At 45.7% G+C, this 27,851-nt stretch overlaps 3 protein-coding genes across 6 annotated transcripts; all 3 read right to left on the minus strand.

Annotated features, from left to right (window-relative positions):
* Positions 1-1,974: 1,974 nt before the first annotated feature.
* Positions 1,975-10,294, minus strand: LOC127005672 (golgin subfamily A member 6-like protein 22). 3 transcript variants are annotated; one of them, XM_050874759.1, is made up of 3 exons: positions 10,145-10,292; positions 4,983-7,304; positions 1,975-4,934 (listed from the first exon to the last, which is right to left on the minus strand). In XM_050874759.1, exons 1-3 carry the CDS (start codon positions 10,185-10,187, stop codon positions 4,159-4,161), a joined length of 3,141 nt encoding a protein of 1,046 aa, XP_050730716.1. In that variant the 5' UTR covers positions 10,188-10,292; the 3' UTR covers positions 1,975-4,158. The 3 variants fall into 3 exon arrangements, with proteins under 3 accessions (XP_050730716.1, XP_050730715.1, XP_050730717.1); XM_050874760.1 differs by having other exon boundaries at positions 4,510-4,934; positions 5,023-7,304; positions 10,145-10,294; XM_050874758.1 differs by having other exon boundaries at positions 1,975-7,304.
* Positions 10,295-14,037: 3,743 nt separating this feature from the next.
* LOC127005675 (dipeptidyl peptidase 3-like) lies at positions 14,038-19,816 on the minus strand. Of its 2 annotated transcripts, XM_050874767.1 has the most exons (4): positions 19,682-19,750; positions 18,480-18,756; positions 16,388-16,931; positions 14,038-15,857 (listed from the first exon to the last, which is right to left on the minus strand). In XM_050874767.1, exons 2-4 carry the CDS (start codon positions 18,734-18,736, stop codon positions 14,238-14,240), a joined length of 2,421 nt encoding a protein of 806 aa, XP_050730724.1. In that variant the 5' UTR covers positions 18,737-18,756; positions 19,682-19,750; the 3' UTR covers positions 14,038-14,237. The 2 variants fall into 2 exon arrangements, with proteins under 2 accessions (XP_050730724.1, XP_050730725.1); XM_050874768.1 differs by lacking the exon at positions 18,480-18,756 and having other exon boundaries at positions 19,682-19,816.
* An 891-nt stretch (positions 19,817-20,707) lies between these two features.
* Positions 20,708-27,655, minus strand: LOC127005679 (regulator of microtubule dynamics protein 1-like). Its single transcript, XM_050874772.1, has 6 exons — positions 27,439-27,655; positions 25,970-26,125; positions 25,247-25,498; positions 24,662-24,717; positions 23,646-23,783; positions 20,708-23,201 (listed from the first exon to the last, which is right to left on the minus strand). Exons 1-6 carry the CDS (start codon positions 27,568-27,570, stop codon positions 23,048-23,050), a joined length of 888 nt encoding a protein of 295 aa, XP_050730729.1. The 5' UTR covers positions 27,571-27,655; the 3' UTR covers positions 20,708-23,047.
* Positions 27,656-27,851: the final 196 nt, after the last annotated feature.

Below are 27,851 nucleotides of genomic sequence, written 5' to 3' on the forward strand. Positions count from 1 at the left end.
ACCATCTTTTTCCCGCGGAATTCCACGAAAATGAGCCCAATTGGGCGAGAATACCGCGGACCTGGCAACTCTGGTGTGTGTGTGTGTGCACCCATAAACTAGTGGCTAATTACTAGAATTAGAGTAATTTCTTGATATTACAGAAGAAAAAAAAATTAACATTGCACAGAAAAATTTTGGTGGCAGTTGTGGGATTACACTAAAAATTCTGGACCAATACACTGGTGGCAGGAGTGGGATTGCACTAAAAATTCTGGACCAATACACTGGTGGCAGGAGTGGGATTACACTTAAAATTCTGGACCAATACACTGGTGGCAGGAGTGGGATTGCATTAAAAATTCTGGACCAATACACTGGTGGCAGGAGTGGGATTGCATTAAAAATTCTGGACCAATACACTGGTGGCAGGAGTGGGATTACACTAAAAATTCTGGACCAATACACTGGTGGCAGGAGTGGGATTACACTAAAAATTCTGGACCAATACACTGGTGGCAGGAGTGGGATTTCACTAAAAATTCTGGACCAATACACTGGTGGCAGGAGTGGGATTACACTAAAAATTCTGGACCAATACACTGGTGCCAGGTGTGGGATTACACTAAAAATTCTGGACCAATACACTGGTGGCAGGAGTGGGATTTCACTAAAAATTCTGGACCAATACACTGGTGGCAGGTGGGGGATTTCACCAAAAATTATGGACCAATACACTGGTGCCAGGTGTGGGATTTCACTAAAAATTCTGGACCAATACACTGGTGGCAGGAGTGGGATTTCACTAAAAATTCTGGACCAATACATTGGTGGCAGGAGTGGGATTGCATTAAAAATTCTGGACCAATACACTGGTGGCAGGAGTGGGATTGCACTAAAAAATCTGGAGCATTACACTGGTGGCAGGAGCGGGATTACCCTAAAAGTTCTGGAGCATTCCACTGGTGGCAGGGGTGTGATTAAACCAAAATTTCTTGGGCATTACACTGGTGGTAGGGGTGGGATCAAACCAAATATTCTGGTGCATTATCATGGTGGCAGGAGTGGGATTAAACCAAAAAAATTGGTGTATTACACTGATGGCAGGGGTGGGATTAAAACAAAAATTCTGGTGCATTACACTGGTGGCAGGGGTGGGATGACACTAAAAAATTCTGGAGCATTACACCAGTGGCAGGGGTGGGATTACACTAAAAATTCTGCACCTATACACTGGTATTATATTGGGGATATTTCACCAAAAATTTCTTGTCTCAAAGTCACTAATGTTACAATATGGTGGTTGTGTATCCTGCAATTCCGCAATGGAATTTAGTAGACTAAGCAGAGTATCTATATTCACAGGATGCAGTGATGGCATGTTTTAACAAGGGAGAAGATATTAAATTTTCCAGAGATTTTCGGTTAACAATTGACCAAGAATGTTTAGTGTAGAGGGGATCAGCTGAGCATTATAAAATAGGGGGATAGGTGTCCAGAAGGTTTTCAAGGAGTCAGGTGGAGAAAATGAGTTTTTGAGGCATTTAATTACGAAGTCCCTTCTGTCCTCTTTTTAAATTAATGATCAGATATTAAGCATTCAAAGTATTCAGGCTGAATTTGTGTAGTTCCTGTGGAGTTACTATCTTGAATGATGTGTAACCGAGTACTATAGGAGTATCTAAACACAAGTTAACCTATCATTCTTTTGTTAATAGTATACCTTTTTCAATCTTATATTCTTGGTTAGGGGGAAAGGGATCACTTGTTGATTTCATTGAGCTTGTCATCTGCAACCTCTATTTCTAGGTGACTTAGTAATTCCAAATTGCCATACCATTTTTACATTAGACCCTTTTTAAGTATATACTCTAAGGGGAACATAACCTGTAGCAAAACTGAAGTGGTGCATCACCCAAAATAGCTTGAGGACCACTGCCCTCACGAGAACCCACCCCATCTCTCTTCTTTTCCGAGGCCAATGAAACCAAGACGTCATAAGAAACTTTAATCCCTAAAAGATACTCTGCTGTTGTACAAGTATGGTGATTGTGAAGGCCAGGCTCGGGGGAGGGGGACGGCCTGTTGCCAATCACCCACGCTACAGGCAGCTCTCATTGGACACGAGAACAAACTCACCATTTCCAGAAAAGGGTAATACTTGGAAGTCCCTCACATTCTTTCCTTTACGAGTTTTTACATTAACGAAAGAACAACACCTTGGCTAAACAATGGTTACCACGGTGTTAAAATGCAGACGATGTAAATATTTAACTTAATCTTTACTTTCCGTATTTATTACAGCGATAAAAACTGACCACCTTGGCTAGCCACGTTCTGATTACCTTAGTGATTAAAATAAAACCAACGTAAAAAATTTAAATTAATCTTTACACTCCGTTTATATCACATCAACGGAATCTGAACTCCTTGGCTATTTGTGTTATGGGTGAAGAAAATAAAATAAAATAACTGAAAGGTTATTAGTATTATTAACCTGATGCAGCCTCTCGGAACACAAGCCTGGCCTTCAATGAGAGCTCCCTGCATGTACTGTTATAGGTGGGTTAACACTAGTAACAATGGATAGGTACTGTATATAAATCTATACACAGGGGAGTGTAATGTACAGTGTTTACGGACCACACCACCGCCTCTACACCTACTATCGCAAGGCCCGACACCCTCCCTGCCTGCCCCCCTCACCACACACACGCACACACACATTACACGCTCACATTAATAATTGCACATCTGCCACATCTCTCATCACGCCAAACACACACATGAACAGTAAAGAAATAAATGTTTTGGCGCACTCAGTCCTGCTGCATTCCCTAAGTCACGCACACCACCATTACAATTTACATTCATATCAGGAAGAAAAATTATCACACTGAAAATTTCTGCAGAGGTATATAAATTGAATGCCTGTCAGAATAATATTAATTAATCTTTACTAAATAATAAAAAATTGTTTCCATACCTCTGTTCGAATTCCCAGTTTTTTTCTTGATATGCAAATACTGATCCTGGCATCCTTGACCTCGCAAACACACGACAGCACAAACGCACACTCTTACACCGGTTTCATGCATAGAGATAGCAACACACACACACACACACACACACACACACACTCACGCGCGCGCACTCCAAGGCCCATGAACGTATGCACACACCTTCAGTGAACACACACACACACACACACACACACACACACACACACACACACACACACACACAGGCCTCTTCTGTACACACAGTAACACACGCACACACACGCTAGCCCTTGTGGATACCCCCTAGGCACACGCACATATCTCCGCCATGTGTGTGTGTGCATGTGTGTTTGGTGGCCTAGGAGACAGGCGGCGGAGGGCGGTTCAAGCATCATTGGCGGCAGCAGCTCACGGCTACGGCTGCCTATCACTTTATGGTCTCGAGAGTGGGAAAAAAAAAAAAAAAAATAAAAAAATAAAAAAAAAAAATAAAAAAAAATTGCTGTTTTAAGTTAACACCCAAAATCTGCGGATGTTTGCAGACTCAAGAGCAGTTACCGTGAGGGGCTATAGTGGGTGTGTCTGCTGACCTGCCTGCTGCCTGCTGACCATTCTCTCTATACAAGTAGGAATGTTACCGCCACACGAGCAAGCTAACCACACCCCCATGACAGCAGGACGGCCGCCAAACACACACACACGCACGCACCCTTGCCCGTCGCCTCTCACGCTAAAATTAAATATAAACGTAATACATATCTGTTCCTCTCTTTCGTAAATAGAATATAACAAATCCTGGCTTCAATGTACAACTAACGAAGCTAAATCTGGCCGTAGTGTTCAGCTTGTGCTTGATAAACTCACAGTGGAAACGGAAAGATAAAAAAAGACTCGCCGACCGTCTCTCGATAAATGTTTTGGATAGTGATGAACCTTAGCATTAGGGAGGGGTGAAGGCATTGTCGGAAACGGACTGAGTGATGCTGATGCTGCTGCTGTGTTTGCTTCGTTTTGTCACCCTGTGCTTTCGAAACGTCCAATCGCAGCCGACCCCACACAGCATCCCACCCATAAAATATTCTCCGTCCCTGGCTGAAGTGTTTCTTGCGGCCACTTCCAGACATCCGGCAAAGCATCGCAGCGGAACAGTCGCAACATCTCACTCAGCGGCCGTTTTTTATGTTTTGTCCGTTCCTGTGGCGTTGGTTGAGGTGGTGGTGGTGGAGATGGTAGTGGTGTTTCCTGTGGTGACTTTGGTGGTGGTGGTGGTGGTGGGTCTTGCGTCACCTGTCTTGCCCCCTGCTGCTGCTGCCGATGCTATTATTGTTTTCGTGGGTGAAGTGGCAGCAACGACAACTACAGTCTTCCCTTCCCCGTCCCCTGCCCTCTTCAAGACCACCACCTGCTTGCTTGGCTCCGATTTCTCCGGCTGTTTTTGCACTACTTCAACTCTTGTTTTGGTGGCGTCATCCTTCTGTGGTTTTGTGACTTCCCTCTTCTCCGCTTCCTTTCCTTCGTTCTTCTTTGTCTCCTGTAGGTTGGTGGTTTTGGTCTCTTTCCTCTCCTCCTTTTTATCCTGTGTCGGTTTCGCGTCAGTTTTCAGCCTCACGTCCTTCCCTTCGCTCATTTTGCTGTCGGTCTTTGGTCTGTCATCCTTTTTCTCGGTTGGTTTCATGCTACCCGGCTTTTGTATTTCCTCCTTCCTCTCTGTCTTCTTTTCCTCACTGCTTTCTTTTCCTCTGTCTTCCTTCGGTCTCTGCTTGTCCTCCGCTCTCTGCTTCTGCTCGGCCTGTTCTCTTGGTCCTTCTTTCCTCTCCACCTGCTTTCCTTCCTCCCTTTTCTCACTTTCCTTGCTCTCCTTCTGCTTAGTTTCTGCCTCTTTGCTACTCTGCTTATCTGCTTCCTTTGTGCTCTTTGTTGTCGCCTCCTCCTGCTTGCTCCTCTTCGCCGCGCCTCCCTCCTCCTCCTCCTTCTCCTCCTGCTTGCTCCTCTTCGCAGTACCTCCCTCCTCCTCCTCCTCCTGCTTCCTCTTTCTGCTTACCTCCTCCTGCTGACTCTTTGTTACTGCTTCTTTTCTTATTTGTCTCAAGTCGACCTGCTTGACAACTTTGGCTTTTTCCTCTGTTCTGCTTCCTGCTTCCTCCTCCTGCTTCTTAATCTGCTTTTGTGGTGGTGGTGGTGGTGGTGGTGGTTCTTCCTCCTCCATCTCCTCCTCCTCCTCCTCCTCCTCTTCCTCTTCCTCCTCTTCCTGTATCTGTTTCTCCACTTCCTCTACTTGCACGATTTCCCCCTCCTCCACCTCCTCCTCCTCCTCTTCCTCTTCATCATCAAGTCTAAGCTGTTCGAGGTCTTCTTCATCTTCATCATACTCTCCCTCCTCCAACTCTTCCTCTTCCTCCCTCTCTTCTACTAGCTGGTCATCTCCCTCCACACCCTCCTCTTCTTCCTCCTCCTCCTCCTCCTCCTCCTCATCTTCCTCCATGTGCGTTCCTGCCATTAGCTCTTCTTTAATTTGTAGTTTATTCTCCTCCTTGATCTGCATTGCCAAGGGAATTTCTTCGATCCTCTCCCGCTGCACTCTTCCGCCTCTCTCCACCTCCTTCCTTATCTTCTGTAGGGTTTCCTCCTCCTCCTCCTCGTCCTCCTCCCCATCCTTCCACTCATCCTCCAGTCTTCTTCGCTCCTCCTCCTCCGCCCGCTGCTGTGCTAATGCCGCTTCCACCTCCATCAGCTCCTCCTCATCCTCCCCTTGCTCCATGCCTTCCTCATACTCCTCCTCCTCCTCTTCCTCAGGGTCATCCACCTCTTGGCCTTGTCCTCCCTCCTCCAGCTTTCTCTCCTCGTCCAGCATAATCTCCCTCACTCTCTTCTCCCCTTCCTCCTCCTCCTCCTCCTCCTCCCCATTCTCCGCCACCAGCTGTTTGATGGCTTTTACTTCGTGCAGTTGTAGCTGGTTCGGCATCCCTTCCACCTGCTCAGCGCCCTCCATCATGTCCTGGGCCTCCTCTGCGTCCCCGCCCTCCATCTGCTTCACTAGCTGTCGGAGTTTGATGTTCGAGGAGATGGCGAACTTGTTGTACTCCGGGATGGACATGGCATAGACGTAGAGGATGCGGTCTTTGGTCTGGACTCTCTCCCGCGGACACTTGGCCTTCAGCTTGGTCTGGAAGGAGGTGCGCGCGTGTTCACTCTTCCGCCGGCTGAAGCAGGAGGTGGCGGTGTCAATGAGGATTGGCACATCCTCGTAGATGCCGACACGCGACAGTTCCTCGTGGATTTTCTCGTCGCTCTCGTGGATCAGCGTGGTGTAGCGGAAGCCGAACTTGTCGATGGAGCGCGACCAGATCTTCTTGGCGATGAAGCACTCCAGGTACTTTGGCTCAATCTCCCGCACGCCCTCCTCCGCGTCGTGGTCCAGCTCGTCGCACCACTCCCGGATCTCACACGTGTCCTGGTGCTTGTTGAACCAGTCCGTCATCTCTGCCGGGGACATGGAGACAATCTTCTTTGCGTTGATTTTGCAGACATGGCAGTACATGTTGGCCACATCGTAGTCCAGCACGAGGCCAGTGGTGAGCTCGATGACGGCGCCGGCCACCAGGCAGAAGTCGCTGCCCCACTGGTGGTAGGTGGTGGTGAAGCCCACGGTGATGTCCACCAGCCCGTCCGTTTCCAGCTGGCTCTTGAACACCTCGCGCACAATGCTGGCGCTGTACTGCAGGCTGTCCTCCGTGTCCGATACCACGTCGCTGATCACCTGGCGGGCATACACAATGAAGGTGGCCTCGTTCAGGCACCGCGCGTTGAAGTACTTGCAGTAATGCCTCAGCCCGCTGTAGCCCAGGCCGTTGTCCAGGAAGGCGGCCACGTGCGCGTAGTTGATGTTCTCCGTCTTCTGCAGCACCGCGTCCTTCTTCTCACGCTTCCTCTTCCGCTCTCGCACCAGGTTGGGGGTGTTGGTGGACTTGGTGTCCTCGCAGACGGTGCACGCCACCGTGAACTCCGAGATCATGCCCTTGGTGGTGGGCCGCACGCCGATTCTCACTGTCTCCCCACACTCCCGGCAGCACACCAGGGACCCCAGCGCTGTCACCTGGCTGGTGGTCATGTGAAGGCCCTCGGACATGCCATCGTCCACCACCAGCACCGTCGACACCACGCCCTTCTCCTTCTTGGTCAGCAGTGGGTCCTCGGGGGGCGGCAGGGTCTTCACCACACGCTTGGAGGCCCCAGGCTTTGGGGTGGGTGTGGGGGACTCCTCCTCATAGGGGTCCGCTCGCTTCTTTGGCCGCCCAGGCCGCCCTGGACGCCGCCCTGTGGTGCCTAGGGGTAGGAAAGAGGGGTAAGTCTGGGACATGGGGGCTGGGTCTGGGGAAGGCTAGGGCAGGCAGAGGAGGAGGACAGGGAGGGGGGAAAGTCTAGGGAAGACCAGGGCCAGGGTTAGATGTTTAGGGAGGGGGAGTGATGGAGGATGTACTGCATATACCCTCGTAATAGATGTTATTCAAAACTTCTTTAGGCCTGGCTTAGGGTTCTATTTCTAAATGGATAATATATTTTTGGAAGGATAAATTCAGTCCTCAACTGAATGCAACTTTCTTCATGAACATTACTGCTCTTGGGGCTGGAGTCAAACATGGCACAGCTTGGCCACAGATAAGTTTATATATATATATATATATATATATATATATATATATATATATATATATATATATATATATATATATATATATATATATATATATATATATATATATATATATATATATATATATATATATATATATATATATATATATATATATATATATATAGATATATATATATATATATATATATATATATATATATATATATATATATATATGTGTGTGTGTGTGTGTGTTCCTCAGTCACAAAGTAAAATAAACACACACACACAACTTATGTGCTTTGGACATGGCCGTGGGAGGCTGTGAGTTGTCCATCACAACACCCTCCTCATATGCTACCTACATTGCTGCTCCCCCTTTACTTTACTCTGTTCACTCAATGTGTTCGGCAGAGACACAAACAGCTTTTCTTTGTCTGTATTTCCTACTGTCTGTGGCAAACATTTTCAATACAAGCTCCATTCAATTTTAACCTTTCAGCTACTTAAGTCAACTATTTGTAGCAGTACCAGTGGCCTTTTGTTATTTTTCTAATCTTTATTTTTTGTCTAATCTTATTTTACTTTCTTTTGACTTCTTTACGTACTGGAAAAACAATATATGCACCATTCACTTTCACTGCTGACATAGTGGCAACCAGTCCTGGGGTTTAGGATGCCAAGTTATGTGTATTATGCATCCGATAGCTGCCCTGTGCATTATTATCCAGATCCAGATCTGGTTTCCTACATTAAACCTACTATGCAGAATTGTACAGTTTTCTACTTTTTCTGGTTTCCTCATTTTCTACTAAGCCAAAGTATCTACTTTTCTACTTTTCTGGTTTACTACTTTTCTCATAAGCAAACTGGACTGGATTTTTACCTTTCTACTCTGCCAAATCCTCTGGTTTACTACTTTTTTACTAAGCCAAATTGTCTGCCGTCTAGGTCCCAACGTTCAGGATGACTCGAAAACCATCCAACCAGTCCCCAACTTGTATTCTTTTCTATGACGCACCAATGACAACAGAAATTTCTTGTAGGTGGCCCTAAAGTTTATCCTCTATCTGCCTATTCAACAGTCCAATGGATTAAGTTTGTAAGCCCCAAAATCAAACAAAATACTAAAAAAAATTATGTACATAGTGTTTTGTGTTGAGACAATATATTTTTGGAAACTAGACAGGAAATCTCTTAAGTATCAAGTGTTGAAGAAAACCAGACTATTATGGAAATATATATTAATTTGGATAGATATGACGATAATGATTTGGACTGTGGCACTGGCCTGTCACCTTCACCATCTTGACAGTTTTTACCTATGTTCCTATGGGGTTGCTGTTTGGGGGGTTGTGGCTTTGGGGTACAGGGCAGGATGGCCTTCTTGACACATTGCGACAGCAATGGGGCATAATCCACCTGCCCCTGGCCCATCACTTTTTAAGATAGTAACCTATTGCCTCTTCAAAGATAACCTATCACTCCTAAAATAGTAACCTACCATTGTCTGATGAGTTATTCATATCTCAGAAATTTGTAATTTCAGATGGATATGGTTGTCAGAAATGAGTGACATTAAAATGTCAGAATGTGTCCATGACGAAGGTTGGGTTTAATTCTGCATAAAAAACTTTTCCTCAAATTTAAACTGCCACAACAATAAGAAAAAAAGAAAAGTAAAACTTTAGGGGTTGCAAGGTGGCAGAGCCCCCATGATTGGGTTACAGATATATTAAACTGTCTTCTAGTGACAGTAAGCATGATCACTGCTTAACAATCCTTTGGGTTATTAAGACATAAAAGTGACCCCTGAAGCATCTTTATTCCATGCCATATTATTATGCCCATCCCCCAACACACCACAACACTGGGCCCACCACACCAGCCCCAGCACGGCAAGGGATGGGGAAGAAAAACATCCAGCTGTTAATGCCTTCTGTATTACAGTCCCCTACAGCCTGTCATCCCCTGCCAGGGTCAGGGGGCGGCGGGCAGCACAGTCAGGGTGCCTCAGCGGCGGGGCAGGGCGAGGAACACAACTCGACATTCACGGTACAGCAATTCCTGCACCGTTAGCATTTCCCACACACCGCCCTGCCACGCCCTTCCCCTGCCGCCCTTGATGAAGTGTGCGGGCCGTGGTAGGGGACACTCGGCCAAAAATTAATGCGGGGCGGCGGGGAGAGAAACGACCAATCACTCCTAGTAGGCAAAACCGAGGCGTCCAAAATATTATGAACCGAAAGGAATATAATGACCACCGTGGACTGTGAACCCGCCCTACAAGGCCCCAGCCCTCTATAAGTTACCCTGGGACTCATCCCCGCCCCGTGTGCCCGCCAATACCCCGCTGGCCGCCCGGGTTCATGGTTAAGAGAGAGTTGCAGAGTTGAGCCCAAGACCCCATCACCACCATCACCCTGGGCGCCATTACCAGAGTGTGTGTTATTTGGCCTTATTTCCCCCCCTGTTCCCCCTCGTGCCCTGTAACCCGGGGCTCCTCCTCGCCCCGGCCTGCCATACTCACTCTTGCCCTGCTTCTGCCTCTTGGGTCTGCCCTTCCGCCGCATTTTGTTGAAGTTCCCGAGGTAATAATGTCTACCCAACGCCAACAAGAGAAAACCGAGAGGTGGAGCAGAGACGCAAACAATCCCCCGCGCCTATGTGCCTTGAGAGCCGCGCGCTGATTGGCTCTCCGCGGGCACTCGTAGATACCGCCTCCTGATTGGTCAATCTCCATGTTGCCGTTGACGTCATCGCCGGGCGCCGTCCAATCAGTGTGTTCCTCCGCGTTACCCGCCAAAAACAAAGGAGAAACTCTCTTACTTTTATAAATATGAATAACTTTTAATTACAATATTATAGACGCTACTTTGATACGGAAGATCTCAATACATATAATATAAACTAACTATCATAAATACACATATAAAACCGCTTCTGGGCTATTCTACGACTAATACAGTTATCATGGTAATAAAAAATGCATCTTTTAGGTTAATTTTTAAATGGATCGCCTCATGCACGCTGTGGTTAAACATCAAGCATTAAAACGTTACCATGGAGCGTGTAATATGCATGGGAGGTATACCGTGTTATACGTAAAGAGGAAATCAATGTGCATATGGTCTGGGTCCCTTCCAAGCCAGAGACGAAGTTAAAACAGTGACAGACTTAAACAGAGGCAGGTCATTACTCCAAAGCGATCATCGGAGTAGTCATTAACAACTGTGGATAAATGAAATGGTAAAACATAAGGGGGACTATGGTAAAAGAAGAATTCCGTAACTCTTTCCTCGTACGTCTGGCGGCGGGTTGTTCCCCCTCCAGCCCTCCACCTCCCTCAGTTAAAAAATAGGCTAAATAATGGGAAACTGAAACATATTTTCAATTATTGGCGGTGCGGCTTTATTTCACCCACTATTAAGTAAATACGACACGTCTAGGCCTGTACGGGTGTGGGTTATCAAGGGAAAGGAAGGGGAAGGAGGAAATGGAGCAGACATGAGGGAACTAGTTTCTGTGTCCACGAGGCTATCGACCCTGAGAGGAGAATTTAGAACATGGCTGCCCTTATCTCTCTGCCCCTGCCCCTCCCGCACGCCAATACCGCCTCGTCACTCTCCTCAAAGATGTAGAAGTTAATGCAAAGTAATGCCGGATGTCTTCGATGATATATGAAATAGCTGTAAACACGATGGGAATTATATATTTTTTTCGTTTTAACGCTTTACGGTTACCCCTCGAAATTTTGCATTTAGTCTCCCATATCCCCTCATTCATTCTTTCCAGTTTAGTGGCCAGACTCCGCTGAAAGCCGCTGCCGCCACAAACCTCGGCATATTATAAAAAGCTGGCTAGATTGATGCTGAGGAACGGCGTATATATCTAATTGCGTCTTATTTGTCCATGAGAATGATAGCCATTTTTGACGCGCTAAGTTTCGCGGTAAGCTTTAAATTAATTGCTTCTTTTATCAGTCACGTATATACCCTGCCATTTATTCTTTTTTTTTATGCGAGACTTGATCAGGTGAAAGCCGTGTTGAAAAATAAATTAAGCTATGACGTAAGGACATATATACACCCCCCTGACCGTAATATAATAACCGAGATTATCTTATACTATTCCTGCACGATGCTATATATATTGTATAGTAGATCGAGTATAGAGAATCCCGAAAAGATCAAAGATATGCATGATGAGCTCCGGCGGGCAGCATGAGTCAGGCAAGATGGCACCACTATAAAAAAAAAATTGCCTACGTCACAATGACACTGGGGTCGACCACGAGGCCCCACAAAGAAAGCCTACTGGACTGGTACCATAGACCAAAAAAAAAAGGGGGGGAGGGGGGAACATGTTGCATACACCCGGGGGCGCGTTACTACACTCACTCACCGCCTATACCCCCACGCTACTGCCCTATCCACTGAAGGCAGGATCAGTCAACTTACCCATGTCATGAGTTATGTGGGCGTCCCCTTTTCATCCCTTCAGTAACACGTATACCACACAAACACATACCTTCATATGTCCTACGTTACCTACTTTCCGCCCCGTCATCAGTTCATTTAATGTCACTTTTTTTCTTTTTAATCTGCTCTCCAAATTACGTCTTTTCAAGTGGTGTGGTTAGCCCTTGAAATAATGGCTTTAGTCTCCCGTAACACTTAATTCCACGGTAACTCTGCTGCTGCTGCGAGTGAGCGAGCATTATTTTCTTTAACGGCTAGACTCAGTTACGTACGTCAATCCAATTCAAGTGGAGATACTATATAATTACTTGCCTTGAGTCAGTCAGCCATGGCTCCACGGCTTTATATTTATTAGATGATGATTGATGTAGTATAGAGATGCAATGTGCTATAAATGGGAAATGAGACTGGAAAACAAAGGATATGGAGGACTGGGAAGAAAAGTTGAGGGATATATGCTATGTTAATATATTGGTAATAAACAATAATATAATGATTTGATTGCTTAATAAGGATGGAGCTTTATTACTGTAGTGGAGTTCACGGTTTCGTTATGTCAAAAGAAAAATAGCTTACTTTAAGATGGTTGGGCCGAGATGATTTTATGAGGTTAGGAGATTGTAGGGGGCTAAGGATCGAGGGCTAAAGGGCAAGGAGGAGGTTGTGGAAGTTGAGGAGGAAGTTGTGGGGGTCGAGAAGGAGGCTGTAGGGGTCGAGGAGGAGGTTGTGGGGGTCGAGAAGGAGGCTGTAGGGGTCGAGGAAGAGGTTGTGGGGGTCGAGGAGGAGGCTGTGGGGGTCGAGGAAGAAGTTGTGGGGGTCGAGGAGGAGGCTGTGAGGGTCAAGGAAGAGGTTGTGGGGGTCGAGAAGGAGGATGTGGGGGTCGAGGAGGAGGTTGTGGGGGTCGAGGAAGAGGTTGTGGTGGTGGATTAGGAGGATGTGGTGGTCGAGAAGGAGTCTGTGGGGGTCGAGAAGGAGGCTGTGGGGGTCGAGAAGGAGGCTGTGGGGGTCGAGGAAGAGGTTGTGGGGGTCGAGGAAGAGGTTGTGGGGGTCGAGGAGGAGGTTGTGGGGGTCGAGGAGGTTGTGGGGGTCGAGTAGGAGGCTGTGGGGGTCGAGGAGGAGGTTGTGGGGATCAGGGAGGTTATGGAGGTCGAGGATGAGGTTGAGAAGGTTAAGGAATAGATTTGGTGGTGGGAAATCTTTCTAAACTTTCATATAAATTTACTTCCTTTTACTCTATACAGCTTAAGTGTAGAAAAACATGACCCAAGAGTAGAAGGAAGAGAGAACTGGCCAAATGAAAATATAAGCTAAGGAGGACTGCAAAAGCCTGAGAGATGAGGTCAGGATTTTTGAGTGGAACCAAAGGAAATGAAGTTTAATGAAAAAAAAAAAAAAAAAAAAAAAAAAATAGTGCAAGTTATTAGAGATGGGTAACAGTACTAAGCTGCTGTCACTACAAGGGCAAAGGAAGAGAACCTGGCAGTGTTGGTTTAGGATAATTTGTTAACTGAAAACATAGGCCTACTAACAAAATTCTCGGACTTATAAGCTGTCGACCAACTGAAGAATAGTCTTGATCGACTGACTCAAGACATGACCCAATAAGTGAAGCCTATTTCCTATATATCATAACTAGGTACACACACACACACAAAGGTAAATAACACAAAAAATTCAGTATAAATGTAATAAATTCATCATTATTACAATCATCATTAGTATTACCATTATCATCATCATCATCAACAGCATACAGCATTATAATAGCAAATAAGACATACCTTGATACTTAAATGACACACCCTACACCACCCCTAATAATGGCGAGTGTGTGCGGGTGTGTGGCTGCAGGAACTGGCGTGTGTAGGCTGCGAGTGTGTGTGTTTGTGTATTATCTATTATCTTTTGTGGTGATATACTAGTGCTTTTTTTTCCAGAGTGCATGTGTGTGTGTGTGTGTGTGTGTGTGTGTGTGTGTGTGTGTGTGTGTGTGTGTGTGTATTATCTCTTATGGTAATAGTGTTTTTTTTGGCGGGGTGTATGTAATTTTTCTTCATTTATTTATTTTTTATTTTCTTTTATTTATTTATTCCTTTTATCAGCGTGTGTGTGGGTTTGTGTGTGTGCGTGCCTGGTGCCATCTCACTTGGTCCAGGAGTCGCAGAAGGCCACAAGCGCAGTCTCCACCTCCTCGTACTCCCCTGGGTTGAAGCGATCCACCCAGGACTGCACCACACACTCGCTGCCCTCGCCGTAGCTCACCAACTCCACGTCATCCCCAGCCAGGCGTGTGTTGGGCATCGCCAGCACCATGCGTGGCCTCCTCTTCCTCACCACGATCTCATGCCACTTGGCGAAGGGATGAGGACCGTCGGATGGCACCTCAGAGTACCGTTCGAACATGGCACGACCCGCCTTGCTGTCCCCCATCGATCGGTACACTTGCAGCTTGGTCAGGAAGTCTCCCATGGCTTTACGTCCAACACTTTCGATCTTGGTGCGGTCGAGTGTCAGGAGTAGGTCAGGGAGTCCATCGTCGCCCTTGGTCTCGGTAAGGGTGACAAGGCCGCCTCCTGCCTCGAGTGCCACGCGGAGGATGACATAGCGTGCCTGCGAGTGTGCCTGGCCCCACTTCCCCTGCGTGGGTTGGTACATCTCCAGCCCCTTGAGCCCAGCGTACATCATATCCAACCAGGACACGTACTTCATATCCCCTCGGTCGCCCTCTGCCACGCCGAAGATATCCAGTATGGGGTCCACCAGTCCGAGATAGAGTGCCACTGTCTCAGCGCGGCACTCCTCATAGGCACTGGCCAGATTGGTGAACCTGGAGTTGTAGTTTTCACCCTTCTCATAAAAACTGGCTGGCTCTCCTGTGTAAGGGTTCCGCACTTTCTCAGGGTCAAAGTTCAGCGTTCCATCGTCCTTCCGCCGCAGGAACTTCCCGCAGCCGTGTCCTAGTAGCTCATGGAGGCCGACTTGGATCTCCAGGACCATGGCGCCGTGTTTCTCCCGGACGGTATGATCAGCAGGGGTTAGGAACGGACCGCCCTTGATGCCGGAACGAGCTGCCATGACGTTGGTAAGGCTGACGTTCTTGAAGCCATGTTCCTCCTTGACGTCCTTGTAGTTGGGGATGTTGATGCCGATGGGGAGTCCCGAGGAGGCGAAGGTCACAACGTCAAGCGAGGAGAAGTCCGGTCGCATGAACTTGTCCTCCTCAAACTCGCGACCCCAAGGTAGAAGTGGCAGGAATTCATCTTCGGCACGCTCCACCAACGTGTCGAACTTCCGCGACTGTTCCCGGTTGACCACAGCGACGAAGGACTCGAACTCGGCACGCTGGTTGACAGGGTCGCGATACACCTCAATGAACCCAGTGTAGCATTCAACCGCCGGGGAACGGTTCCGCACCCAAGCCGTCGACCCGTCCTTATGTGCCTGTACCGACCCCTCGCGAAAGCTGTCCGCATATTTTTCCAGCATGTTCGCCTCCTCTTGCGTGGCTGTGTGTGCGCCGGCGAGTTTCAGTTCCTCGTTCAGCTTGCGCAGGAAGAAGGAATGGTCCCCGCGGCTCACCCTAAACCTGTGTCCCTGGAACTCCGCGGTCTCGGTGGTGAGCGGCGGGGACGAGCCAGACTCAACGGAAGCCAGCCTGATGTCGAGGATGGTCTGGCCGTCCTCCTGGTACTTGAGAAGGCGAGTGTTCCACGCCTCCATGTTCTGTGAGGCCATGTACTCGCGGGCCAGCTCTGCGTCCTCCTGCGGGTGGTATTTCAGAGGATTAAGAAATGCAAGATATACAAAACAGGAATACAAAACAAACATACAGCAAAGGATTAGGAATTGCAAAACATACATCCCTTTCTTTCTTCATCCATTTTGTTTCCTTCCTTCTTCTCTCCTCCCTCATTCCTTTTTTCTAACCTCCCTTTTCCTTTCTAGTTTCCTTACCTCTCTATTCCCTCCTTCCTTCCTCTTGCATATTACCTCCCTATCTTTTCTCTTTCCTTTTTCCTACTCTCCTTCTCTTCTTTCCTCCCTATTCTTTTCTAGTTTCCTTACCTCTCTATTCCCTCCTTCCTTTCTCTTGCATATTACCTCCCTACCTTTCTTTTCTCTTTCCTTATTCCTTTTTTTCCTACCTAATATCTTTTCTTTCCTCTCTATTCCTTTTTTTCCTTAATTCATAAACACACACTGCACATTAATTTCAATACATTTATAAATACTGTATTGTAGTCCGTTGAGTAGACACACTTTTAATGACCATAAAACACACACACACACACCTGGGTACAGTTGGGCGTGAAGTACATGGTCACCCCCCCTGGAGGCATGCCCAGGAAGCGCTTGGTCTCCTCCAGGTCATACATGGGGCCCAGGCAGCGGCTCATGTAAGACTCCATCACCTCGGGCGCCTCCAGACTGGCCTTGGACGCCCGCACAAGGCTCTCCAGCTTCTCGCGGCTCACACTCGGGACGAATTTCCTATCGCCAAACCCGAGATAATTCCCGAGGTTGAAGACGAGGCCGGAGTAGTAGACAACGAGGGACTTGAACTCATCCTCCGTGAACCCAGCTTTCCCGATGGCTACTTCCTTTAGGGTGTCCAGCGGCTGCGAGCGGAAGAGTCGGGTGAGGAGGTTGAAGATGATGGGGCTCTCCGGCGATGTCTGGCAGAGGATGATGAAGCCGCCCCACCATGAAGCACGTGAGAGGTGGTGTGCATAGCGGCGTTCACGAGCACTGAGGCCGGCGAACGCTTCCTCTGCCTTCAGGTAGAGGATTGGGGTGTCCAGCGGCAGTTCGTGTTGGGACCCCATGCTGAACTGTCTGTTGTGGGGTGAGGCAGAGAGAGGACAGGTTAAAAAATGTCAATAAATATAAAAAACTTAAAATAAAAGAAAAAAATAATATGATTGGGGTGTCCAGCAACAATTTGTGTTGGGACACCATGCTGAACCATCTCTTATGGGGTGACAAAAAAGGTTACAAATAATAAATGAAAAAAAATAACAATAGTAAAATGCAATCTTTGTGAAGGCAAATTTTCAGCATGTAAATATAGAGTTGGGTGCTTACGGTATAGATGTGTATAGCCTCAGTGCTCATCTCTGTCACATTAGCCCTTGGGTCTGTGCTAAGAAACCATCACCCTCGGAACACAGGGCCAGTGGGAGATCCAAGTTACCACAATTTACCTTCCCAGGTTTCCCCAGGTACCTATTTATCAACCAGCCCACAAGGGAGGATGAACAGCTGAGTGGGCTGCACGCTGACTGCCCGGGGTGGGATTCAAACTCAGGCCCAGAGATCCGTGCTTAGAGATGCTAACTACTTTATCTAAGAGGCGCTGGGATATGAACCTCCCTTGAAAAGTATTATCCTTGTAAGAGATAACCTTCAAGGCTGCGACATGTTGGACCAAGGAGAATATATACCCCATAGAAACTTGTAGAAGTGAAAAGTCATAAAGTCAGAGCGCACCAAAGGTATCTGATGCTTGGTCCGCAGCCTCAACCTCATCAGTAGTGTGTGGGGTGACCATGTACCCTGGAGGCCACACTACAGAAGTTTGGTATGTTGATATTGATGGCACTGACAGAAGCCACAGAGCCTGATAAAAACTGATATAACTGAGGAACTAACAGGAGAAGGAAGAAGACAGGAGGAGAGAGAGGAAAGATTAACCCCTTCATTCCTGGTATGCGACGTCGGTGTTACCGTATGGAAAGGATTAGTCCTCTTCTAAGCCTCTTAATCCTCTTCTAAACCTCTTAAGAGGAAATGGAAGAGGATTAAGAGGAATTTAGAGGAGGATTGAGAGGTTTAGAAGAGGATTAATCCTCTTCCATTTCCTCTTGACCCTTTCCATACTGTGACACCGACTTCTGTGTCACGGATGCAAAGGGTTAAGCTATTTTTGGTCATCAAGGGAATGGCCTAGAAAGGGAGAGCTTACTACATGGGTGTGAGTCATCTTCTCTATCAATACACAAAACAACATCAGTAACAACTCTACGATGGGAGCATTTCTTCATACAGTTCAGGAAGCAGCATAAGGGCAAAAAAAGTAAAAAAACAAAAATACACACACACACACACGAACAAGGCCCATTATGCACTGCTCCTTTAAAAGAAAGTAGAAACGAGCTGTCAGGAGAGGTCAATTTTGTATAACTTAGGGAGACAAGTTACCTGGCAGAATAAAGAACAACTCGGCAGTGCAACAAGACTTCAAAGTGTTAGAAATGGAGGAAGGATTAGCACTGGATCGAGCAAGATGGAGGATGATCATGTCCGACCCTAAGGATAGGAGAGGATGGACTATAATGAAAGACAAAAGAAAGAATAATTCAGGACAAAGAACCAAGAACCAACCTAACAAGCTGGCAGAGAGGCGAGCAAGGCCGGCGACCGACAATGTTACTGGCGTGGCTTTTGATGAGCTCGCCAGGGATCGGCTGAGAGATGCGGGCAAGGGGGTGAGGGAGGGAGGACATGGGCTGTGTGGCATTACTGGTCTGCCTGGGAAAGTAAGCACAAACGTAGTGTCTCCAGAGCCTGTGAGCAACTCTAAGGGGCCCTCTAGGCTGCCTGTGATGGAGCTGTGCCAATAGCCGGCAGCTGTGGTTCATCTTGCTATCTCCTTACTGGGCTGTGGGGGGTGCAAGACAGGGCTTCAGGGCGAGCATCCACACAGCCGTGATCTACATGCGTGTCCGCCAGTGTTACCACAGCGACCATACTATACTTTTAGCATAATGGTGTATATCCATATTAATTACCACGATATATATATGACAACATAGTATTCGACAGTGTTACCATAGCAAACATAATAAATCAGTGCAACACCACAATACATATAAAATAGCATATGCAGGGCAGTACCCGGGGGGGGGGGGGAATGACCCCCCATCTGCTAAAAGGTCCACTTTCTGAAAAAGTCGAAACGAAAAACTGGGAAAAGTCTCAGTTTTCTATCTTGCCGGCAGAAAATGCATCCAAAATGTCAATTTTACAAAAATCCCCCCACCCGCAGCTTATTTGGCTCACTTCCCTCGCCACTCACCCCCCTTCAAGTGGCTACAGAGCTACACATCTAATGGGAAAAAGACCTCCCCCCCCCTTCATACAGCTCTGGGTACACCCCTGATATGGTCATATATTTGGGGTACATATATACAGGAAAGTCCTTTAATCCAATATGCAGGGGTCACAGGTCCTCCAGGTTACCAGGCGGGGACCTCACAGTGTTCAAAACACTAAATGCCGACACAGACAGCCGTGTCACCTTTTTTAACACCCGGCACGGCGCGGGACACCACGGCCTGCCTGCGGGCAACAGGGCCACCAGGCATCCAGGCACTCGAGGAACTGGCTAAAGAATGCAATCGTCACACAGAGAATTTGCAGGGCTGTATGGTGACAGCAGGGCCAGCCATGTCAGACGGCGCCTCCCCCTGCCCTGGCGTGCCGGTAATCACCAACACCCGGCCATAGGTCACCCCTGCACCCCGGGGCTGTGGCCGCGGCCTTCAGGGGGTTGCTACACTCCCGCCCCAGGCCTCCAAACCCACCTGTGACTGGCTGACAGGCGACCGGCGAGGAGGAGCGACTGGAAGGACTGACTGACCGCTGCCCCGCGCCGCGCCACGCCACCTCCGCCTCCACAACGGGATGACTATTATCTTTTGCAAATTTTGGGTTGAAAGCTGCAAACGAAGAGAGAAGAAAAACTAAAGGACTGCAAAGAAAGGAAGATCAAGGACTAACGGCCTAAGAATATATATTGGGCGTCAGAGGTCCACAGAAGAAGCAGGAAAAGAAGTTAGCAGGGTCATCGTACTCAGCGCATTGTATTTTCCTGTTTCTGCTGAGACCCGTAGCAAAAAAAAAAAAAAAGACATCATTAATTAACGGTTTCATCAATGAGTTTAATTTGATATCTTTAATTGTGTGGCTATGACAGTTTAATCATGATGACTTGACAGTTGGATAGACTTCTTCTTCTTCTTCTTTATTCTCTAATTCCTCTCTTCCTTCACGCTTTACTTTTCAGAAGCTTAGTACTATTATTTATCTTTCCTCACTATATCACACTCTTGGCCTTTGAAAATGGTTGATGTGAGGGGTGGAAGCATAAACACATATATATAGTCTCTGAGGCATAAACACAAATATGATTGATTGATTGTTTATCGTTGCATGTAAAACAACAAAGGAGAAGGGAGGAGAATGACAAATAGTCTCTGAGCAGCTAGGATGAATTAATGCACTAACAGGGAGAACCTGATGGAAATATTAATTTAGAGCATAGTAATATGTCAGAGTAGAAGGATGCCATCTCACTGGGGGGAAGTTGCCAAGATATGGATAGAACTTTGCTGAATATATTTAGAGAGAGAGAGAGAGAGAGAGAGAGAGAGAGAGAGAGGTAAGATGGATTGATTGATAGTTTATTGTTGCTGGCATACTAAATAAAAAGGTTTGGAGAACTTATAGTATATAGAAAAAGCCCTTACCTAGCAGTGGAGCAGGAATATGATGATGGAAATACTGATATGTGTGATGTTTCTTCTATTAGGTTTCAGGAAAAGTATAAATTCAGTGTTTTATCATTATTTTACTTTTTTTTCTTATTAACAAACAGGTAGATTAAAAACATTTAGGTATTTGTGTCCTGTGAGAACTCTTAATTGTTTGTGTTGCATTATTGTTCTCTCAAAGTTCCATGTTCCTGTCATTCCCTGAGAGAACTTTACTAAATAGCAGTACCTAGCACCCTACCAAGGCTGACCCAATGACAATTTCTTGGGCAGCAAGTTTTCCACTATTCATTATGCAAGCGTCCACACCACACTTGGACAACCGTTTTGAAAGCTAGTCTACAGGCTATAAAAATCTATTCAGCACCCTTTCAGCATGACACTTTGGGCTGCACCAAGCAAGGGACTCTGGGAACCAACTGAGTCAAGATGTGTGGCTGATTCATTGAGATTTTGTGGGACATTAACATTAGGGTATATATATTTCAACTACAGTAACAATATATACAGTTATACCTCGATTTATGAGCTTACTTCGTTCTGGAATTTTCTCGCAAGCCAAACAACTCATAAACCAAAACAAACGTACACTGTATTGCTGAAAACACAAAGATTGCACACTAGAGCACAAATGTAAGTGGACACAAGTGCATGCGTGCTATCTCTGCGAGTGTACAACGCGGACTGAGACCACATTCCCATTATTCTCCACTCTGCGCGCTCTCGTCTTGCAGCGAATAAAGGGAACCCACGCTCACGTCTTCGACTTGTACATACTGGATGCTCGTACATCAAGTCACCACTCATAAATCAAGACGTTTTTAGTGATTTTTTTCTTTGCTCGTAAACCAAAACCCTCGTAAAGTAAGGCACTCGTAAACTGAGGTATTACTGTATTTCTAACAAGCAGGTACATACAGTAGGACATTGATCTAAGGCCCATATTCTCAAACATTTCGGGGCTCACACATCCACATCTGACAATGCTTTGGTGGAGGCTGTGTTAGCAGTATTTCCATGGGTAGTGTTATGAGCCTGGTGATAGTTTGACAATGCTTTGGTGGAGGTTGTGTTAGCAGTATTTCCATGGGTAGTGTTATGAGCCTGGTGATAGTTTGACAAGGCTTTGGTGGAGGTTGTGTTAGCAGTATTTCCATGGGTAGTGTTATGAGCCTGGTGATAATTTGACAAGGCTTTGGTAGAGGTTGTGTTAGCAGTATTTCCATGGGTAGTGTTATGAGCCTGGTGATAGTTTGACAAGGCTTTGGTAGAGGTTGTGTAAGCAGTATTTCTATGGGTAGTGTTATGAGCCTAGTGATGGTCTGACAAGGCCTCTGAACTATCAACGTGAAAAGACACTCATGACAACCTTTGTGGCATTGGGAAACAGTTGTTGCAAGAGCCGAAACTGTCTGACAATACAGGCCTGACACTAACGGGCGCATTATAAGACATTTTGCCGCCCAAGAACACATATTTGACAAGGCTTTCATAGGAGTTGTGGGAATTTACAGTAGTAGTTGCATGCCCCTGGTGATAATTTGACCCTCCCTCTGTACCATGAACCTAAAGAAACACTGACTGACCCCCTCTTTGACCTTTAAAAATAGCTGATGTGAGAAGCCAGTGTCTTATAATACCGACCTAAATCTTTGAGCTATTGAAGGCACATCACAGCGCTGTCTGACCCAGGGATGTATCACGAGAGGGCATTTTCAGGCACCTTGGGATAACTTAAGCCGAACCAGACGCTGAACCTAGTAACAATTAAGGACTATATTTGTTTGTTCGCTTTTGTACAAGAAGGGAGGCGGCTCAAGGGCAGAAAACATGAACAGCAACAAGATAGTCCACTAAAGTGAATTCACTTAACTCTGAGCCATGGCGCCGAGCCTCGATTTGTAAGGAGGCCGCTGATTGGCTGGCTGGCTCTCTTGTTTACTGGGAAGGAGCGGCTATGGCATCAATGCTCCAGCGGAAAATGTTTATGTTTTATTCGTTATATCTTGCCTCATACACATGACAGACGATATCTGTTTGTACCATTAGACTTGGCAGTGAATGTAGAACTTTTGATGCTTAGGGAAAAAATCACAATAACCAACTATAAAGAAGTTCTGGCGAGTTGAAGTGAAAGCCTAGCTCCGAAATGTTTATAACACTGATTACTTACCATAATTTCCTGAGTAAGTATTTCAAGGAACACTGATATAAACAATTACATTCCATAAAGGGATGTCTCCTGAACGGAATGCTGTTATCAAATTATAGTTAGAAGATAATGTAAGCAAACCACAGATGTATTAATGGGAACGTGTCAATTTTGAATGTAGAGGTCAATTTTGTGTGTCCAGACCACTCTCCGCATTTCCCTTCACCTTGCCTCAGCCCGTCACGTCACAGCCCCTTGATGAGAGTCTCTGCCTCAGCCACAGCCTCCCGGTCGTCCTCTGTCTTGGCGGGGTAGCTGAGGGTGCGCTGAAGGTACTCCTTGGCCTCGGGTTTCTTCCCCAGCATGAGGTAGCTCTTGCCGATCATGAGGAGGTTTTTGCTGAAGGGTGGAAGGGTGGATTAATGGAGGGAGGAAGGGTGGATTAATGGAGGGAGGAAGGGTGGATTAATTGAAGGAGGAAGGGTGGATTAATGGAGGAAGGAAAGGTGGATTGATGGAGGGAGGAAGGGTGGATTGACCTTTGTTTTACAGCAAGGGAAGGAAAATAAAGATGGGAAATAAAAAGAGGAAGAGGAAAGGGACATCATGAAAAGAATGAAAACAATAAGAAAAAGAAGAAGAAGAGAAAAGAAACAAAGAAAAGAAATGCAAATAAAAAAGATAGAAGAGGAAAGGGACATCACAAAAAGAAGAAGAAAGGAAGAAAAACAAAGAAAAGAAATGAAAATAGAAGACAGTAGAGGAAAGGGACATCACAAAAAGAAGAAAAGAAATACAAAGAATAGACCATGATGCATTACTACTTTCACAACAGCATCTCACCTATAGAAATTAGGCTCAAGTTTCTCGGCCAAGAGGAAGTTCTCGAGGGCCTCTTCAAAGGTGCCTGAGGGCGGGGTGGTGAAGACAACCGAGGCAATCTTCCGCTGGTACCACGGCACGTTGGCGAAGCTGAAGAACCTGCCAAGAAAAGGTTACTGTACTCGCTGCCTTCGACCTCTCAGAAGAATGGTATTTTACATTAGCGTGACTTAACCTGGTAGCAGCGACGGGCCAAATTTGTGGCTTTACCATGTAGCAGCGACGGGCCAAATTTTTGCCATGATATAAACCCCCCAAAATAGATGATGCATAAACTGATCACAAATGCGTTGATATATATTATGAAATGGTTTGCATGAGTGATGATTTTTTTCTCATTTTTCTCGCTTAGAGGGGCCTTAAAGAAACATGATCCCTGCAGCTACCGGGTTAAACTGGGTGGATGGTTCTGAGAATGGATACAATGTTGTGAGGGTGGGTAAGGTATTGTTAGGGTGGAGGAAGGATGAGTGTGATGCTGTGAACTTAAAACCACCACCCATCAGCAGTAAGAAAATATAAATGGATGAGATTTGATGACTAGATGTACTTTTAGTGAAAAAATACCATACTTATAGCTACAGAGATATACATAGATATATAACCAACAAAAAGAGGTCCCGCCCATCCAACTCCATAAAGGCAAAAAAAACACGGTAAACAAAAAAGTAGAAAAAGAGAGAAAATGACAGGAAAAATAAGGTCTTTAAATGAAAATAATAATAAGAAAGATAACCAACACAACCTTACACCAATGTTGCCGGTACTCAGCTGCTTATACTTCCCGACTTCCTGCCCCAAAACCATCTCCTGGGCCACAATAGCGAGACTCATTTATAGTTATTGTTAAAAGAGTTAGATCCTGATGTCTCTTGGCAATAGTTGGGCGTCAGAAACCGGTAAATACTATGCTCTGAGTACGATAACCTGGCAACACAGCCTTACACGTACAACCCAACAAAGGTCTTTTCGCTCACCAGTAACCAAGAAGGTATCGAGAGGTGGCGTCGCTTGGGTTCAGTTGACACGCTTTCTGTAAGGATTAAGAGAAGATATGGCGTGAGCAACCTAAGCGTGTGTGTGGAAAGGTTGACATTAATGAATAAGTATTAAACAGACACTGATCTTGAAATGGGCACAGGACACAAACATACAAGAAAAGGTTAAAGAAGGCTGTGAGATGATTCAGATTTCAGGACAGTAGAATAAATCAATGGAATGTATTACTGAAAGAAGTTGTGTGCCAAAACAATATAGAAAGACTTAAATATGATAAGAAATAGTTAATAGTATCCCTCAGAACATGGGAGACTGCAACCTTGACTCAACCCAATGAACACACACACACACACACACACACACAATATTACATACTTTCTTTTCCAGGAGTAGTGTTTAGCTTTCATTCTCGACATCTTAATACCTTAATTTAATTCTGCTCTATTAAAAAAACTAACTAACTTATGGGAAGCATACAGATGGGGTGCGTCACTACACTCACTCCACTCCACCAAAAAAAGAAAAACACACACACACACACACACACACACCTACACACGTACAATCATATGCTCCTTGACCACATAGGCCTTGGATAGCCTAGCCTTCGTTCCCTCCGCTGCGTAAACAAAGTCAATCAGGATGGACAGCCACTTATGGACGGCAAAGTTCTCAGTGTTGATGGCCAGAGCCGCCTCCACGTGGTCCAGTGCCTCTCGGAACAGCCGCTGTCGCTCCTCCTCGCTGGCGGCTGCTTTGGCTTGCTCATACGTGGCCCGGCCGAGGCGCCAGAGGATCTCGTCGCTCTTTGCGTCCTGGGATGACAAGAAAAGTGACGGAAGGGTGGCGAGGTAAGGGTGTGGTAAAAGAGATATGTAATATATAATGGTAATGCTAATGCCACATGTAACTCTAATAATACTGAGGTCTGTAAGGTTAAAGAGGAAAAGAAAAAAGGTTCATAGAAAAATAGGAAGGAATAAAAAGAAAAAGAAAGAAAGAGAAAGAGAAAAGGTGGTAATGGGAGGAGATGGTGAAAAGATGATAAGTAATAGATAATAATTAAAAACAATAATATACAAAGATAATAAAAATAATAATAATAATAATGGTTAGATGTAATAATAAAATTGAGACCCATAAGTTAAAAGACAAAAGAAAAAATAAGCTTAAGAGAAATCATGAAAGAGTCAACAAAAAAGATAGAAAAGTGAAAAATCAACGTGAAAGTAGGAAAAAATAAAAGAAAATAATGAGAAAGAACACAATCACACACACACACACACCTGGTAGGGCGACAGCAGGGCACATATCTCGTCATACTTCATCTGTTTGTAGAGTTGGTCCGCCTCAGTTACCAGCGCTGCCACGGAGGGCTGCTCGGCCATCACACTAACACTCAGGCTGGCCACACCTCCCCCCACCAAGGCCGCTACACCACCCTGAAAACACAGCGCAAGAAAATAGAGATATAAATTATGAAAAACATTGTGTTAGTGTATTACAGTGAAAGATAAATAGTGAAAGGCATTTGAAAAGTAAAGTATGGGAATAAGCAGAGGAGAGGATAGAGAGGAGGACATAAGAAGCAATGCAAAGTGATACAGGTCAAAAAAAGAAGAAGACCACTAGAAGGTATGTTATAGTACATTATAGTAAGGAAAGATAAACAGAGTAATGCTGAAGAGAGGGCCTAATAAGAGAAGCAAGACAAAGTGATACATGTCAAAAGAAGAAGGAAAAAGATCACAAGAAGGTGTATTGTAGTGCATTATAGTAAGGAAAGATAGTGTAATGTCATTGAAAAGCAAAGTATAGGAATAAACAGAAAAGAGGATGAAAAGGAGGACCTAATAAGAAGCAAGACAAAGTGATACAGGTCAAAAGAAGAAGGAAAAAGATCACAAGAAGGTGTATTGTAGTGCATTATAGTAAGGAAAGATAAAGTGTAATGTCATTGAAAAGCAAAGTATATATGGGAATAAACAGAAAAGAGGATCAAGAGGAGGAAGTAGGATAAAGAGAAAGAATATACCAAGAAGGAAATACACTATAAATAAATAAAGAAAGAAAGATAAGATGTGGTGATGGAAGAGAAGAATAAAGTTTAATAAAAAGAAAAACAATACCAAGAAAAAGAACCTAAGAAGCAATACATAGCAATACAGAAGTTAGAAGATGAACACAAACAAAACATGACATGTTTAACCCAGTAGCAGCAGGGATCATGTTTCTTAATGGTCCCTCCAAGCGAGAAAAATGAGAAAAAATCACCCTTCACACAAACCATTTGATAATATATATCAAAGCATTTGTGATCAGATTATGTATCATCTATTTTTGGGGGTTTATATCATGGCACAAATTTGGCCTGTCGCTGCTACACGGTAAATTCACAAATTGGGCCCGTCGCTGCTACCGGGTTAAAGAGCGTTGAGAAAAAGTCCAGGTTAAGATATTTTATTTAATGCACCTTTAACTATCTTGCTTCCTACTTAGCTAACTGCTCTTCCGTTGTCGTATATGTACATGATACGCTGTGCCATTGGTTGTCACTGGCCATTGGTAGCACAGCGGGTGTAATTCTGAAATTTTATCAAAGGTCTTGGGGGTTAAGGTATTTCTTAATATCCCGTCAGTCCTGTCTTCTCCTCGTCCTTCCCCTCTTCTTTATCTCCTGTCAGTCCTGTCTTCCTTCCCTCCTCTTCCCGTCTTCCTAACACTGCACGTCAACCAAAATTTTCCTGTCCCTCACCCAGGCTGTTCCATGTCCCCGGCCAAGCCTCCTCGCCTGCTGCACCGCCCTGGGCACGCTCCGCAGGGCCGCCCGGTGACCTAACCCTCGCCTGACCACTCGCAGCAGGGTCAGCGGGCCGCGGGAGGTCATCTTGGCGCTGGTGCTGACCTCTCCTTATCAGCCTGCAGCGGTGCCAAGGTCCGGCAGGTGCCAGGTGACTGACCCAAAACCCGCGGCCCTGACGCAGAAAACAGCCCAATATGTAAACTTGAGTATTACAAAATTAACATCTCCTGCTGTATATAGGAAACTTGCGAGTTGTATATATGTCTGATAATGTAAATATCTAGAGTATTAACAATGTTAAATAAAGAAATAGACTTAAAATCAGTAATCCGCGACTTCCAAATATTTCCCGCGGCAATACTGCT

Source organism: Eriocheir sinensis, chromosome 30 (assembly GCF_024679095.1).
Source record: "Eriocheir sinensis breed Jianghai 21 chromosome 30, ASM2467909v1, whole genome shotgun sequence".
Lineage (NCBI taxonomy): Eukaryota > Metazoa > Arthropoda > Malacostraca > Decapoda > Varunidae > Eriocheir > Eriocheir sinensis.

Excerpts from the sequence above, each read along its gene's own strand:
- LOC127005672 (XM_050874758.1), bottom strand. The coding sequence starts at position 10,187 with ATGCGGCGGAAGGGCAGACCCAAGAGGCAGAAGCAGGGCAAGA. Across the intron at positions 7,305-10,144 it reads GAGGCAGAAGCAGGGCAAGA|GCACCACAGGGCGGCGTCCA; the intron begins GTGAGTATGGCA and ends TCCTACCCCTAG.
- LOC127005675 (XM_050874767.1), bottom strand. The coding sequence starts at position 18,736 with ATGAACCACAGCTGCCGGCTATTGGCACAGCTCCATCACAGGCAGCCT. Across the intron at positions 16,932-18,479 it reads CCTCTCTGCCAGCTTGTTAG|ACAGTTCAGCATGGGGTCCC; the intron begins GTTGGTTCTTGG and ends ACCCCACAACAG. Across the intron at positions 15,858-16,387 it reads TCACGCCCAACTGTACCCAG|GAGGACGCAGAGCTGGCCCG; the intron begins GTGTGTGTGTGT and ends TACCACCCGCAG.
- LOC127005679 (XM_050874772.1), bottom strand. The coding sequence starts at position 27,570 with ATGACCTCCCGCGGCCCGCTGACCCTGCTGCGAGTGGTCAGGCGAGGG. Across the intron at positions 26,126-27,438 it reads GGGGACATGGAACAGCCTGG|GGTGGTGTAGCGGCCTTGGT; the intron begins GTGAGGGACAGG and ends CTGTGTTTTCAG. Across the intron at positions 23,202-23,645 it reads CTTGAGCCTAATTTCTATAG|CAAAAACCTCCTCATGATCG; the intron begins GTGAGATGCTGT and ends TCCACCCTTCAG.